This window comes from Schistocerca americana, chromosome X (genome assembly GCF_021461395.2).
Source record: "Schistocerca americana isolate TAMUIC-IGC-003095 chromosome X, iqSchAmer2.1, whole genome shotgun sequence".
Classification (NCBI taxonomy): domain Eukaryota; kingdom Metazoa; phylum Arthropoda; class Insecta; order Orthoptera; family Acrididae; genus Schistocerca; species Schistocerca americana.
The window spans coordinates 794,097,567-794,114,506 of NC_060130.1; the positions used below are offsets into that span (position 1 = coordinate 794,097,567).

Here is a 16,940-nt window from a genome sequence, read left to right on the forward strand (position 1 = left end):
TTTTCAGTTGGCGAGAGATCTGGAGAACATGCTGGGCAGGGCAGCATTCGAACATTTTCTATATCCAAAAAGGCCCGTGCAGGACCTGCAACATGCGGTCGTGCATTATCCTGGTGAAATGTATGGTTTCGCAGGGATCGAATGAAGGGTAGAGCCACGGGTCGTAACACATCTGAAATGTAACGTCCACTGTTCAAAGTGCCGTCAATGCGAACAAGAGGTGACCGAGACGTGTAACCAATGGCACCCCATACCATCACGCCGGGTGATACGCCAGCATGGCGATGACGAATACACCCTTCCGATTTGAGTTCACCACGATGTCGCCAAACACGGATTCGACCATCACGATGCTGTAAACAGAACCTGGATTGATCCGAAAAAATGACGTTTCGCCATTCGTGCACCCAGGTTCGTCGTTGAGTACTCCATCGCAGGCGCTCCTGTCTGTGATGCAGCGTCAAGGGTAACCGCAGCCGTGGTCTCCGAGCAGATAGTCCATGCTGCTGTAAACGCTGTCGAACTGTTCGTGCAGATGGTTGTTGTCTTGCAAACATCCCCATCTGCTGACTCAGGGATCGAGACGTGGCTGCACGATCCGTTACAGCCACGCGAATAAGATGCCTGTCATCTCGACTGCTAATGATACGAGGCCGTTGGGATCCAGCACGGCGTTCCGAGCTTTATCAAAGTCGGAAACGTGATGGTACGCATTTCTCCTCCTTACACGAGGCATCACAACAACGTTTCACCAGGCAACGCCGGTCAAGTGCTGTTTGTGTATGAGAAATCGATTGGAAACTCTCCACACGTCAGCACGTTGTAGGTATCGTCACCGGCGCCAACCTTCTGTGAATGCTCTGAAAAGCTAATCATTTGCATATCACAGCGTCTGCTCCCTGTCGGTTAAATTTCGCGTCTGTAGCACGTCATCTTCGTGGTGCAGCAATTTTAATGTCCATTAGTGTAGAATTTGCATGCCGCCTGACGGCGTTCAAAAATTGCTCTGAATACTATGGTACTTAACATCTGAGGTCATTTGTCCCCTAGACTCAGAACTACTAAAACCTAAACTAACCTAAGGACATTACACACATCCATGCCCGAGGCAGGATTCGAACCTGCGACGGTAGCAGCAGCGCGGTTCCGGACTGAAGAGCCTGGAACCGCTCGGCCACAACGGCCGACCCTGACGGCGTGGATCCATGGTTGTTCTATGGAAAGGGGAGGGGGTAACAGTTTGTTTTTGGTCGTCTCTCTCTCTCTCTCTCTCTCCCTCTCTCTGTCTACACCCTCCCCCAAAAAGTAACTTCCCGAACTTCGAGAAGACATGGTAGGATGTCAATGTAATTTCGCACAAGTATTTACATCGGCGGGTATGTAAATGATTAGAGTTGCAATTCTGTTTGACAGGTAGAACAGCCAACAGAGTGCGTTACATTGTTCTAGCATACTGTTGCTGCCAGGTCTGGAAGGGTATATGTGGGGCGTGAAATGTGTCAGATGTTGAGTGATCGCTATGAAGGACACAGAGGTGCTACGTAATCGTGTAAGACAGCGTTATCAGCACCTGTCACAGTCTGATAGGGGCCTCATTATAAATCTCCCGTTTGGCCGGCTGGTCCAATCACGCATTATCCATATTTGTGGGGCATTGGAATGTGATAATGGACCACTGTCGGACTCCATGTGAACGTAAAGGCAAGGATACTCGTCATCAAGGTTCCATATGTCTGATCACCGCAAGGGAGGACTGCCGTATTTTGCAACAGGTACATCGCAACTCCTTCACACATACACCAGCCATCCGATAACAAGTAATTGACTCCCTAAAACGCTCTGTGTTATCCTGCAGCATAGGTCGGAAACTACACTACTAGCCATTAAAATTGGTACACCACGAAGATGACGTGCTACAGACGCGAAATTTAACCGACAGGAAGAAGATGCTGAAATATGCAAATGATTAGCTTTTCAGAGCATTCACACAAGGTTGGCGCCGGTGGCGACACCTACAACGTGCTGACACGAGGAAAGTTTCCAACCGATTTCCCACACAAACAGCAGTTGACCGGAGTTACCTGGTGAAACGTTGTTGTGATGCCTCGTGTAACGAGGAGAAATGCGTACCATCTCGTTTCCGAATTTGACAAAGGTTGGATTGTAGCCCATCGCGATTGCGGGTTATCGTATCGCGACATTGCTGCTCGCGTAGGTCGAGATCCAATGACTGTTAGCAGAATATGGAATCGGAGGGTTCAGGAGAGTAATACGGAACGCCGTGCTGGATCCCAACGGCCTCGTCACTAGCAGTCGAGATGACAGGCATCTAATCCGCAGGGCTGTAACGGATCGTGCAGCCACGTCTTGATCCCTGAGTCAACAGATGGGGACGTTTGCAAGACAACAACCATCTGCACGAAAAGTTCGACGGCGTTTGCAGCAGCATGGACTATCAGCTGTGAGACCATGGCTGTGGCTACCCTTGACGCTGCATCACAGACAGGAGCGCCTGCGATGGTGTACTCCACGACGAACCTGGGTGCAGGAATGGCGAAACGTCATTTTTTCGGATCAATCCAGGTTCTGTTTACAGCATCATTATGGTCGCATCTGTGTTTGGCGACATCGCGGTGAACGCACATTGGAAGCGTGTATTCGTTATCGCCATACTGGCGTACCATCCGGCGTGATGGTATGGGGTGCCATTTGCTACACGTCTCGGTCACCTCTTGTTCGCATTGACGGCACTTTGAACAGTGGACGTTACATTTCAGATGTGTTACGACCGTGGCACTACCCTTCATTCGGTCCCTGCTAAACCCTACATTTCAGCAGGATAATGCACGACCGCATGTTGCAGGTCCTGTACGGGCCTTTCTGGATACAGAAAACGTTCGACTGCTGCCCTGGCCAGCATGTTCTCCAGATCTCCCACCAATTGAAAACGTCTGGTCAATGGTGGTCGAGCAAATGGCTCGTCACAATATGCCAGTCACTACTCTTGATGAACTGTGGTATCGTATTGAAGCTGCATGGGCAGCTGTACCTGTACACTCCATCCAAGCTCTATTTGACTCAATGCCCAGGTGTATCAAGGCCGTTATTACGGCCAGAGGTGGTTGTTCTGGGTACTGATTTCTCAGGATCTATGCACCCAAATTGCGTGAAAATGTGATCACATGTCAGTTCTAGTATAATATATTTGTCCAATGAATACCCGTTTATCATCTGCATTTCTTCTTGGTATAGCAATCTAGTATGGTGGCGACATGGGGACTGGTCCCATCGCTCCAATGGTTTGGAGAAGCACAGCGGTATTACTCCTGGTGATATGATGTAGGGACCCATCGGGTATGACTTCAGGTTATGACTGGTACTGATTAAGGAAGCTCTGACGGAACAACGGTATGTCCCGGACAACCTAAGTCCTCATGTGTTTCCTCTGACTCGCGAAGTGTTGTGGTACCTTTCTTCAGCAGTATAATGCTCGTCTAAATATAACACGTGTGTCTATGAACTGTCTATTGATTTTGAGGTAATACCACGTCGAGCAAGATCCCCACAGCTTTCCCACATAGATAGTGTGTGGGACCACCTCGGACGTCAGCTCCATCCCAGTGCTAGTATCCAGGAAATGAAGGACCAATTACAACAGTTGAGGACCAGTTTGCTTCAGGAGAGGATACAACGGCTTTGTGACACTCTTTCCAACCGAATCAGATTATGCATCTAGGCCAGAGAGGTTGCAACATCATAGTGATAAGTTCTTTGTAAATTTTACGCGCGCGATCCGTGAAGTTTCATTTTATTTCCTCTTCCCCTTCTCGGTGCTTCACGTTTTCTTATCATGCAGTATAATTACTTAAAGGAACATAGAAAGAAAAACTGGGTATAGACATTTCAAAGGTTAAGTGCCCCTGTCTTCTATGTACTGGCTTGCTATCCGAGCTCTTGATATTCATACACTTGCTTCTCTTTCCTCCAAAAATATTTTTAAATTGTCTTTTAAGCTGCAGCTATCTTTTCCCTCGTCATGCGTCTTTATGCAGTCTTGCATTTGTCCTCTAGTCATTCCTATTTAGCCATTTTGCATTTTCTGGCAATCTCATGTTTAAAACGTATGTAGTCAGCTGTCTTTTCTCTCGTCATGCATCTTTATGCAGTCTTGCATTTGTCCTCTAGTCGTTCCTATTTAGCCATTTTGCATTTTCTGGCAATCTCATTTTTAAGACGTATGTAGTCAGTTTCGACAGCTTCATTTTCTGCATTTTTATGATCTCTCCTTTCGTTAATTAAATACAGTACCTTCTGTGACACGCACGGATTTCTGCTAAAAACTGTCTTTTTATCATTGTGATCCTCTGCTGCCTTCCACATTGCATCTCTAAAAGCTACCAATTCGCCTTCTGTTGCACTCCTTTCCTCTATCTGACCCCAAAGTTGTCTAGTGTTCTCCGTGAAACTCTCAACAACCTCTGGTTCATTCAATTTATCCACATCCTGCCTCCTTAAGTTCCTACCTTTTTGCATTTCCTTCAGATTCAGTCTGCATTTCACAACCAATAAATTATGGCCAGAGTCCACATCTGATCCTGTAAATGTCTTACAGTTTAGAATCTGGTTTGAAATCTGAGTAAACTGAATCCGACACCTTACACTGTCCGTAGTTTTCTTCCACACGTGCAACACTCTTTACTGATATTTAAACCAAGTATTAGAGGTGAGTAATTTATGCAAAATTACACCACGCTGCTTACTGTTTATCGTTAAGTTAAAGTCATGCTGACATAAGGCTTGATGTAGGGACAAAGAGAAAGAGAGAGAGAGAGAAACTGAAAAACTCATTTCAAATACACTGAAGCGCCAAAGAAACTGATACAGGCATGTGTATTCAAATACAAAAATGTCTCAAATGGCTCTGAGCACTATGGGACTTAACATCTGTGGTCATCAGTCCCCTAGAACTTAGAATTACTTAAACCTAACTAACCTAAGGACATCACACACATCCATGCCCGAGGCAGGATTCGAACCTGCGACCGTAGCAGTCGCGCGGTTCCGGACTGAGCGCCTAGAACCGCTAGACCACCGCAGCCGGCATTCAAATACAGAGATATGTAAACAGGCAGAATACGGCGCTGCGGTCTGCAACGGTTTTATAAGAGAACAAGTGTCTGGCGCAGTTGTTCGACCAATTACTGCTGCTACTACGGCATGCTATCAAGATTTAAGTGAGGTTGAATGTGGTATTATAGTCGGGTCACGAGCGATGGGACACAGCATCTCCGAGGTAGCGAAGAAGTGGGGATTTTCCTGTACGACCATTTCACGAGCGGAACATGAATCTCAGGAATCCGGTAAAACATCAAATCTTTCACATCGCTGCGCCTGGAAAAAGATCCTTCAAGAACGGGAGAAACGATGACTGAAGAGAATCGTTCAAAGGCATTGAAGTGCAACCCTTCTGCAAATTGCGCAGATTTCGATGCTGGGCCATCAACAAGTGTCAGCATGCGAACCATTCAATGAAACATCATCGATGTTGGCTTACGGAGCCGAAGGCCCATTCGTGTACCCTTGATGACAAACATCAAATCTTCGACATCGCTATGGCCGGGAAAAGATCCTGCAAGAACGGGACCAACGACGACTGAAGAGAATCGCTCAACGTGACAGAAATGCGACCCTTCCGCAAATTGATGCAGATTCCAATGCCATGCCACCAACAAGTGCCAGCGTGCAGACTATTCAACAAAACATCATCGATATGAGCTTTCGGAGCCGAAGGCCCACTCATGTACCCTTGATAACTTCACGACACAAAGCCTTCCGCCTCACCTGGCCAGTCGGACTGTTGACGACTGGAAACATGTTGCCTGGTCGGACGAGTCTCGTTTGAAATTGTATCGAGACGGGTATGGAGGCAACCTCATGAATCCACGGACCCTGCATGTCAACAGGTGGAAGCTCTGTAGTGGCGTGGGGCGTGTGCAGTTGGAGTGATATGGGACCCCTGATACGTCTATATACGACTCTGGTAGCCGACACGTACGTAAGCATCGTGCCTGATCACCTGCATCCGTTCATGTCCATTGTGCATTCCGACGGAGTTGGGCAATTCCAGCAGGACAATGCGACACCTCACAAGTCCAGAATTGCTACAGAGAGGCTTCAGGAACACTCTTCCGAGTTTAAACACTTCCGCTGGCTACCAAACTCTCTAGACATGAGCATTATTGAGGATATCTGGGATGCCTTGCAACATGCTGTTCAGAAGAAATCTCCACCTCCTCGTTTTGTTACGGATTTACGGACAGCCCTGTACAATTCTTGGTGTCAGTTCCCTGCAACACTACTTCAGACATTAGTCGAGTCCATGTCACCCTTGCTCGCGGGGGCCCTACACGATATTAGGTATGTGTACCAGTTTCTTTGGCTCTTCAGTTTATCTGTACCATCACATCCCCCCACAAGCAATAACTAGTACGAAAGAGGCCCGCTTTACACTCACTTCGAAGATGTTGTCGAAGTCGAACTCTGAGAGGCAGGGCAGCGACTGCAGGGCAACTGCGGCGCCGCAGACCGTGACGCTGGTGTCAGCGACGGCGAGCCGGGCCAGGCGCTGGCAGAGGCGCGTGCCGTCCGACCCCACGCACAGCCGCACCAGCCCGCGGTCCGTCATCGGCGTCGACACCAGCTGCAGCTCCACCAGCAGCGGGCACTGCAGCCCGATCTGCTCCAGCATCTGCCCGCACACGTTAGCTCTGGCACTGTTGGCAGGAGAGCTTTTCGGGACGGGAATTTAATTCGGATTCCACCTGCTCAGCCGTGGTCGCGTCAGAATGGAAATAATGAAGTCACTGTAAAAAAGTCACTAATTTTGGCACTTATCTTGAATGGATTCCCACGTAGATTTCGTTGAAGTTGTTATGGCTCATCTTGTTCATTCTAGGGTGATTCCACTTTGACTGCTAGAAGTTCCAGATCTGTATTTTAGCAATATTTGAAGACCTAAGAAATGGGTGTTTCAGGAAATTCTTAATTATCAAACAATCCCAGATCAGAACATTGGTATGGTACAAATAATTTTTGACTTGGTGTTGACAATCCACATTTTTATTAAACTTCTTGTAAATTCAAATATACGTACTTTTTCTTAATTGTCACATCATCAAGAAAACAGTTTTGTATCAATATTCATATATTTAATTTCCACTTTAACCAAACACAAGACTTGACTGTTCTTTTACAAAGCGAAATAACAACTTAACTTGTGCAAAGGGAAACAAAGACTGCCCTGTGCGCATTCGCGGCAAAACTGTTACAAATAAGTCAAAGATTATTACAGTCTCACAGAAATGAATACACACAAGAACCATATCACTTTAATATATCGATACATCGGAGTACCTATACATTAATAAAACCAAATGTGAATATTGTCACAACAATATGTCTGTTACTTCGTAGAAAAGTAGTACGATATTACTGGTATCAAGAACTGGAGTTGGAGTGTCGCAATGGTCACGTAAATAAAGAACCATCACAAAGTCAGTGTGGGCACATGTGTGTGAGGAAGTTACTAGAACGTTTTTTTTTTTTTTGTTTTTTTTTTTTGGGGGGGGGGGGGGGGAATAATTCGTTGTATGGTGCGGATTGGGTGTACTTTTCAGTCTCAAAGATCTGGGAGTTAGGAAGTGAAGCGGAATGATACTCAAATATACGAGCAAAGAAAATGTGATCAGCGTACTATACCCTTAGAGTCTTGTCATCAGAGTGTAACAGAAATGCGTTATAGTTACATACTATTCCTATATAAACTACAGTTTTAGCTATGTGAAAGGTGTACATATTAATAGAAATGGTTGTAAAAATTTACCATAAGAAGTATCAGTTTGTTAAGAATGATTGCCACAACGAGCGTCTTTAGGTGCCTGAACACATGAGTGATATCTTCTTTGGTTACCAAAGGTTGTTTTATTGTGTAACAGTCCAGTTGCAGTTGTTACCAGTAGGAGTCAAGTCGGCCAAAGAGCGCGAGAGAATGTTGTATCGTGACAAAGTGAGGAGATTGGATTACAGATGTGCCGCACAAAGAATGAATTTAGAGTTTGAGATGGTGTGGCTCTGAGCACTATGGGACTTAACATCTATGGTCATCAGTCCCCTAGAACTTAGAACTAATTAAACCTAGCTAACCTAAGGACAGCACACAACACCCAGCCATCACGAGGCAGAGAAAATCCCTGACCCCGCCGGGAATCGAACCCGGGAACCCGGGCGTGGGAAGCGAGAACGCTACCGCACGACCACGAGATGCGGGCTGAGATGGTGTAATCGAGGGCAAAGAATAAAGGCTGATATTTTAGAAAGTATTTTGTAGAGGATCGGCTCATTTGGAAAAAGGTAATCTGCAAAAGTTATTAATTGCTGGATGTTCTAGCTCAGTAATTATTATCGTAGCGTAAAGTTTTCTTTGTGCTTAACAGTGTTTACGTGCTAGTATCCACAATGAATTATCAGCTACATGTTTCGTAGTCTCATTATCTTACTCTCTACACTGTTAGTTAAAAATATTTCATTAGGAAGGCGAAGAGTACGGTAAATTGTAAAGTTGTCATTTTGTTTTTTAATATCTACGTATTGGTGTCTAGGGACAATTATCAGTCTTGATTTCAGTGTCCTAATTAGTTTCCCCCACCAAGATTAAGTTAAACGTATTTGATTAAGAATATAAAAGCGTAAAAATTACGCAGTTTAGAAAGCTTATGTGCCAAACATAATATTGATAGTGTATGACAGTGATAGAAAGTAGTTATAGTTCACGTTAAGAGTCATTTCTGAGTTACTAAAAGGATATTATCTAATTGCAAAATACACTACTAATGATTTAAAATCTCCTGAACCTTGTCTCCTCTGTTAAGTGAAAGATATACTTCGCAAAACTTGGAATATCACGCCTTGCACTATTGCGTGAACAGTGAATCATATTTTCAAAAAGATAACAAAGGCTTAATTTGCTGATGCACCCTGATAATAAATAAGATAAGAAGGCAAACTGCTGCTCAGTCATTTATTACAGCTCATCATTCAACTCATTTGCAGTGCAGACAGAGTCGAGCCGAGTTATCCGGTGCGAAGGTAAGAATCAATTGTAGGGCCTAAATGAACCTTTTAAGAGATTTTTAAGATCAGTTTTCATCATCAAAATTTCGGATAAGTTCAATAAATGCATTTTTTAACAGGGCACATTTACAACACGTAACTGTTAGTCATTGTGTGTGATTGTTTCACGATAAAGTCATTCTGAATATTCTTGTGAACCATTCTTTATTTTCAGTCTAATTTACAGAGTCAGATACGTTTCAGGTTAATTAAAATCACGTACCGAAAAAGCTATTTGCACAGATCTGTTAGTGTTTAAAAGTAGGGTAGCAAAAATGAATCTAGATCAAAATCTATACTCGGAATTTTAGAACACTTCTCTCACATTACTATAGAGACGTTTAGTTTCATACAGTATTTCCCTGTTACCAACTAAAAGCATAAAACTTCTATATGGAATCATTTTTTGAGGGACTCATACAAAAAAATGGACTCAACCCTCAGATTATAGAAAAGAGCTATCAGAAAAATAACTAAAAATAGTAACTGAGCTCCGTGTAAAGATCTGTTTAAACAGCAAAGAACTCTGACTGCACCAAGTGAGTATATATACCAATCCGTTATGCACATCAAGAACATATCACAAACAGCAACACTCATGATCATGGAACAAGAGGCAAACTAAACTTGCATTTATCAAGAGTAAATACACACAAAAAAGGGAGTTTTCTACATGGGGATAAAATTGTACAATAAATTTCCCAAGGACGATAAAGGGACAACTAAAATCCAGATATCTGAAGAGTCAATTAAGGTGTACCTCTTAAACAATTAAAACTACAAAGTCGAAGATTATTTAGATAAAATGGAGTAGGGAATGGTAAGAAACTGACATTATTTAATAACAGATAACTGTCATTCTGCCGTAAATTGTCGTGGCTTAATGACTCTTACTGTCAAATCGTATATCCAGGGCATGTGACGGAAAATTCTAACATATTTACATTCTTTAGGGCTGAACATCCCATTCATTGTGGTGAGGTGCTGATTCGGTTTCTTCAGATGGTTCAAGGAGATAACAAGAAGAATTCGATAGAACTGTTGAAGTGTTGTCAAAGTCCTGATTTCAGCCGAAATGTTTGTGTGTGTGTGTGTGTGTGTGTGTGTGTGTGTGTGTGTGTGTGTGTGTGTATAGTGTGTGTAGTGTGGGCAGTGACGAGTGGTGTGATAAAAACGAACAGTTTAAAAGTAGATTCTGATAAGATAGTATTACTGTATGAATGGCGTAGCTATTTTTTTTAAATGTTTGCTTTTCTATTAAGATGACGTGCCAGATATTTCGTAAATGATCTATGGAAGAATAAACGACTATTTAACTAATTTGAGATTTGAGTGGACTAGAATCAAAATTTTGAATGAAGGTAGGAATATTAGAAGTTAGCGTCCCGTCAACGACGAGGTCGTTGGAGATGGAGCTAAGACTTGGACTGGGGAAATAAAGCGGGTGTTTGCTTTTAAACTGAATTATCCCACCAGTTGTCTCGAGCGATTTAGTAAGCCTCTAAAGCCTAAATCTGGATGACTGTATGGAAATTTCAATCGCCGTCCTCTCAGATGCGAGCCCAGTGTTATCAACGGAGGTTCTAAATCAGGGTAGAGCGAGGCAGTGGAAGGAAATGCGTCCATACACAAGGTGAATCACCTAAAACTTGCAGCCCAGACATGGAAGGTTATGCTGATGTGCTGTTTTCACAGATATGAGATGTATCCAATGGCTCACAATTGTAACCCACACACATATAGAAATAATCACTAGAATGCTCGTTCATTTTATAAAGTCGCGATTTTAAATGACAGAATGCCCTTTGGCATTAACAAAGTGAAACTAGTGTAATGGTATCAGCAAAGCGTGCCGGCACGGTAGCTCAGCGTGTTTGCCGGCACGGTAGCTCAGCGTGTTCGGTCAGAGGGTTAGCTGCCATCTGTAATAAAAAAACTGAGTGAATGGATCAATAACGAACGTCAACGGGCGTCAGGGGACGTCCGCTACGAACAATAGCAACGAATTATAACGAACAAAATGAGATTACAAAAAAAGAAAAAAAGCGTGTTCGGTCTGAGAGTCGGTTGGCCTCTGTAATAAAAAACTGAGTGGAAGGATCAACAAACGAACTTGAACGGAAGTCATGTGACGTCCACAACGACAAAACACAACAAACAACAACGAACAAAAAAAAAAAAAAAATGTGGTCAGCGCGACAGAATGTCAATCCTAAGGGCCCGGGTTCGATTCCCGGCTGGGTCGGAGATTTTCTCCGCTCAGGGACTGGGTGTTGTATTGTCCTAATCATCATCATTTCATCCCCATCGACCCGCAAGTCGCCGAAGTGGCGTCAAATCGAAAGACTTGCACCCGGCGAACGGTCTACCCGAAGGGAGGCCCTAGTCACACGACATTTACATTTACATTGGTCAGGACGGACACTTCTGCTCCAGAACGATGAGTGCGAAAATTGTGGGTTACGTTCTACCAGTACCACGGTGAGTGCGGACTCAGGAGAGGTCATTCAGTACAAACATTCTTTAATCAGTATAAGTTCCGTATAAGAAATATACACTCCTGGAAATGGAAAAAAGAACACATTGACAGCGGTGTGTCAGACCCACCATACTTGCTCCGGACACTGCGAGAGGGCTGTACAAGCAATGATCCCACGCACGGCACAGCGGACACACCAGGAACCGCGGTGTTGGCCGTCGAATGGCGCTAGCTGCGCAGCATTTGTGCACCGCCGCCGTCAGTGTCAGCCAGTTTGCCGTGGCATACGGAGCTCCATCGCAGTCTTTAACACTGGTAGCATGGCGCGACAGCGTGGACGTGAACCGTATGTGCAGTTGACGGACTTTGAGCGAGGGCATATAGTGGGCATGCGGGAGGCCGGGTGGACGTACCGCCGAATTGCTCAACACGTGGGGCGTGAGGTCTCCACAGTACATCGATGTTGTCGCCAGTGGTCGGCGGAAGGTGCACGTGCCCGTCAACCTGGAACCGGACCGCAGCGACGCACGGATGCACGCCAAGACCGTAGGATCCTACGCAGTGCCGTAGGGGACCGCACCGCCACTTCCCAGCAAATTAGGGACACTGTTGCTCCTGGGGTATCGGCGAGGACCATTCGCAACCATCTCCATGAAGCTGGGCTACGGTCCCGCACACCGTTAGGCCGTCTTCCGCTCACGCCCCAACATCGTGCAGCCCGCCTCCAGTGGTGTCGCGACACGCGTGAATGGAGGGACGAATGGAGACGTGTCGTTTTCAGCGATGAGAGTCGCTTCTGCCTTGGTGCCAATGATGGTCGTATGCGTGTTTGGCGCCATGCAGGTGAGCGCCACAATCAGGACTGCATACGACCGAGGCACACAGGGCCAACACCCGGCATCATGGTGTGGGGAGCGATCTCCTACACTGGCCGTACACCACTGGTGATCGTCGAGGGGACACTGAATAGTGCACGGTACATCCAAACCGTCATCGAACCCATCGTTCTACCATTCCTAGACCGGCAAGGGAACTTGCTGTTCCAACAGGACAATGCACGTCCGCATGTATCCCGTGCCACCCAACGTGCTCTAGAAGGTGTAAGTCAACTACCCTGGCCAGCAAGATCTCCAGATCTGTCCCCCATTGAGCATGTTTGGGACTGGATGAAGCGTCGTCTCACGCGGTCTGCACGTCCAGCACGAACGCTGGTCCAACTGAGGCGCCAGGTGGAAATGGCATGGCAAGCCGTTCCACAGGACTACATCCAGCATGTCTACGATCGTCTCCATGGGAGAATAGCAGCCTGCATTGCTGCGAAAGGTGGATATACACTGTACTAGTGCCGACATTGTGCATGCTCTGTTGCCTGTGTCTATGTGCCTGAGGTTCTGTCAGTGTGATCATGTGATGTATCTGACCCCAGGAATGTGTCAATAAAGTTTCCCCTTCCTGGGAAAATGAATTCACGGTGTTCTTATTTCAATTTCCAGGAGTGTATATGTCTGCGTCCCGTCGACGTGTGGACATCCAGGTAGCAGTGCGCTACATCACACAACTCGCTGGTGCTAAGTGTGGCCCCTCGCCAGTGTGTGTGGGTAAGTTAGGCAGCGAGCTTGCCCCAGAGGAAGATCAGCGGTCGGGGATGTGGCCTCGCTGACGCAAGGAAGGCATCACCCGGTAGCTAGCAAGCTGACTCTGGTCTGTAGGTAGCTCCTAACAGTCGGTCAGGTGCAACTTGAAGTGGATTGGAATGTCAAATGTTGACACCTTTGACGTAGCCTGCACTCGGTGTCTCGTAGACATGGGGCTAACTTGTTTCGTTGCTTGGCGGGGTGGGAGCTGCTCGGCTCCACATTGCACCGACGGCTGGATAGTCACGGCGTCGACTGGAGTCGGAAATCTAGGACTCTGTCGAAATACTAGTACAATTGCTGCTAACGGCTGACCGATGAGCATTTATAGTCTCTCTGGCCGGTTATGTTGCCTTCTGTCGTATGGGTGGCTACGGAAGTGCAACGTTGTGCCATGGTATGGGGAAACCCAATACACCGATAGGGCAGACTGTTGTATTACAGAGTGCTGCGTCAGCAGTGTTCTGGCACCCCTCGATGGGCTGCGAAGTTTGGTCGGTGATTGATGTCACAACACTAGGAGGATTCTGGGATAAGTAATCCACGAGCAATCGTAATTTGAGAACTGTAAACGCTGATAGTCGTCGGCTCCATGTACCAGCACAAACTTCAGGAAAAAAGTGAATAAATCAATTCTCTGAGTTCTGAAGAAGAAAGAAAATTGGCATTGAAAGGTGGTTTTCAAAATGCTGATATCAGCATCAATTCAAGCTTCTACTTAACGGCATTGGCCAGTACTTAGCTAGCATTTATCGCGTAAAGTCCAAAGCGACTGGAAAAGGGCGCAGGTGACTGTATATAAGAAAGGTAAAAGAACAGTTCTCCGTAATTGCAGACCAGTGTCCTTAACATCGTTTTGCTGCAAAGCTGTTGAATACATTCTGAGTTCGAATGTAACAACTTTCCTTGGGACAGAAAAGCTTCTGTCCACAAATCAGCAAGGATTTAGAAAGTATTGCTCGTGCGAAACTCAGCTTGATCTTTCCTCATATGATATAAGAAAAAGCATGGATGGAGGGCAACAGGCAGATTCCATGTTCCTAGATTTCCAGAGAGCGTTTGACACGGTTCCCCACTGCAAACTGTTCACGAATGTCCGAGCACGCAGATCAGGTGCCCAGATTGTGAATAGCTCGTAGAATTTTTAAATAATAGAAACTAGTATGTTGTCTTCGACGACGAATATTCACCAGAGAGAAAGTTAACGTCAAGAGTGCCCCAGGGAAGTGTGATAGGACCCCTCTTATTCTCTGTATACATAAGTGATCTGACGGACAGGGCGAGTAGCAACTTACGGCTGGTTGCTGATGACGCTGTGGTGTGCGGGAAGCTGTCGTCGTTGAGTGACTGTAGGTGGATACAAGATGACTTAGATAGAATTTCTAGTTAATGTGATGAATGGCACCTTGCTGTAAATGTTGAAAAATGTAAGTTAATGCGGATGAATAGGAAAAACAGTACTATAACGTTCTAATTAAAAAATAGTAGCGTCCAGCTTGACACAGCTACATCGATTATAATATCTAGGCATAACGCTGCAAAGCGATATGAAATGGAATGAGCAGGTCCGGTTGGTAATAGGGAAGACGAATGGTCGACTTCGGTTTATTAGGAGAATTTTGGAAAAGTGTAGTTGATCTATTATCGACCGGTGTATAGAACGCTAGTGCGACCCATTCTTGAGTACTGGTCGAGTGACTGGGATCCCTACCACATCGTATTGAAGGAGGACATCGAAACAATTGAGTGAAGACATCATTAGGTTCACTCAGCATGCAAGTATTACGGAGATGCTTTGGTAACTCAAATGGGAATCCCTGGAGAGAAGCGACGTCCTTATCGAGGACCACTATTGAGAAAATTTAGTGAAACGGCGTTTGAAGCTAACTGCAGAACGATTCTACATGCGCCAACTTAGCCAGCCCGGTTAGCCGTGTGGTCTAACACACAGCTTTCCCTATTGGGAAGGAGTGCCTGGTCCCCGGCACGAATCCACCTGGTCTGGTAAGCTGGACAGTCTGTGGATGGTTTTTAGGCGGTTTTCCATCTGCCTCCGCGAATGTGGGCTGGTTCCCCTTATTCCGCCTCAGCTACACTGTGTCAGCGATTGCTGCGGAAAGAAGTTCTCCACGTAGGCATATACCACGATTACTATACCATGCAAACATAGGGGTTACACTCGTGTGGTGTGAGACGTTCCCTGGCGGCGGCGGGGGGGGGGGGGGGGGGAGGAGGGGGAGGACCTCTGGGAGCCGAACCGCACAATAACCCTGAAAGAGTGGTTCGGTGTGGGGCGGTGGAGGGTGAAGTGGACTACGGTAGTCGTCGTGGGGTTGTGGACCACTGCGGCTGCGGCGGGGAGGGAGCCTCTCCGTCGTTTCTAGGACCCCGGTTAAGATATAATACAATACAATAAAATACCGCCAACGTACGCTTCACATGAAGACCACGAAGATAAGAGAAATTACGGCTCGTATAGAGGGATATAGACGGTCGTTTTTCCTTTGCTGTATTTGCGAATGGAACAGAAAAGGAAATGACTAATAGTGATACTACGGCGTGCACCGTACGGTGGTTTGCGGAAGCTGTATGTAAATGTAGATGTAGTACATCATTTAAAGACTGATACAATGTTCGAGGTTTTCATCAAATGTATCAGAGCAGACAGCATGTCATCTGGTGTAGTCGGTACTTCCTTTCAACGGTATCTTTTAGCTTTTCTCAGAGAAAAAGATGTAAGGAAGTCTAACCTGGGTAACTCGGCAAGTAAAGTATAGAGCCTCTTCGTCCATTTCGAAGATTTGGAGACATTGTTTGAAGGCAAGCTATAGTACGTAATACATTTTGCAGAAGAAAACCATCAGTTTGATATGGCCTGCAGTGGAACGTTTTCTAATGTACTTTGAGAGAGCACAGCTCAGTAATTGTGACTAGAAACTTTCAAAGCAGACGCGGCCACGTATGCCTCTTCTGTTTGTGATGAGACACAGGCACGGGCGAGCCAGCGCGAATGTTTTGACTACAGAGGAGTTGTGGGGACCGAGCCAGGCAGGGTTTAGTAGTCACACGGGTCTCCCAGTGCCATCAATAGATGGTGGCACCCTTTGAGCCTCTGTGATTGGCGGACACTGAGTACGAGAATTACAAAGACAACAGGACAGCGGCTAGTAGTCTCTGGCCGCATGATCGGGAAAACCCAGCCTTTGGCGTGAAACATGGAGTGGTAACCACCATGGCTGATTTAAGCTTCCAGATTAAATTCCAAATGGAATTAAACGCAAAAAATTAAACGCATCTATTTACAGAGAAGCAGTGTGCGATTTGCAGGGGGGGATTAGGGGGATTTCCCCCCTCTGCATCAGACCATCCCCTCCTCTGGTTTTAGTTTATGCATCCCAGCCTGGGATGTTTATTTCCCACGCGCTGGAGTAAAACTTTACATATAATTTAAATTTGTGGAGCCGAACACTGAAAGTTTTTAATACAGTCTTACTATTAATACTATTAATATGTTTGCTTATTAATTTTGAAAAAGTGTTATGCAGTAGTTAAGCATTTCAAAACATTTAGAACTAAATGACAAGACGACGCACGCCACATTTCCACAATGTCGCAAGACGTCGCCCCAGCGTAAACGAGGCTTTAGAGCCAGATCTGTA

At 45.7% G+C, this 16,940-nt stretch overlaps 1 protein-coding gene across 2 annotated transcripts in view; it reads right to left on the reverse strand.

Annotated features, from left to right (window-relative positions):
- The window catches only part of LOC124555088 (EIN3-binding F-box protein 1-like), a 577,244-nt gene that overhangs the window by 66,846 nt on the left and 493,458 nt on the right, over positions 1 to 16,940 (reverse strand). For both annotated transcript variants that reach the window (XM_047128883.1, XM_047128882.1), the window contains exon 4: positions 6,515 to 6,748. In XM_047128883.1, the coding sequence (XP_046984839.1) occupies positions 6,515 to 6,748 (234 nt within the window). The remainder of the gene's footprint in view (positions 1 to 6,514; positions 6,749 to 16,940) is intronic.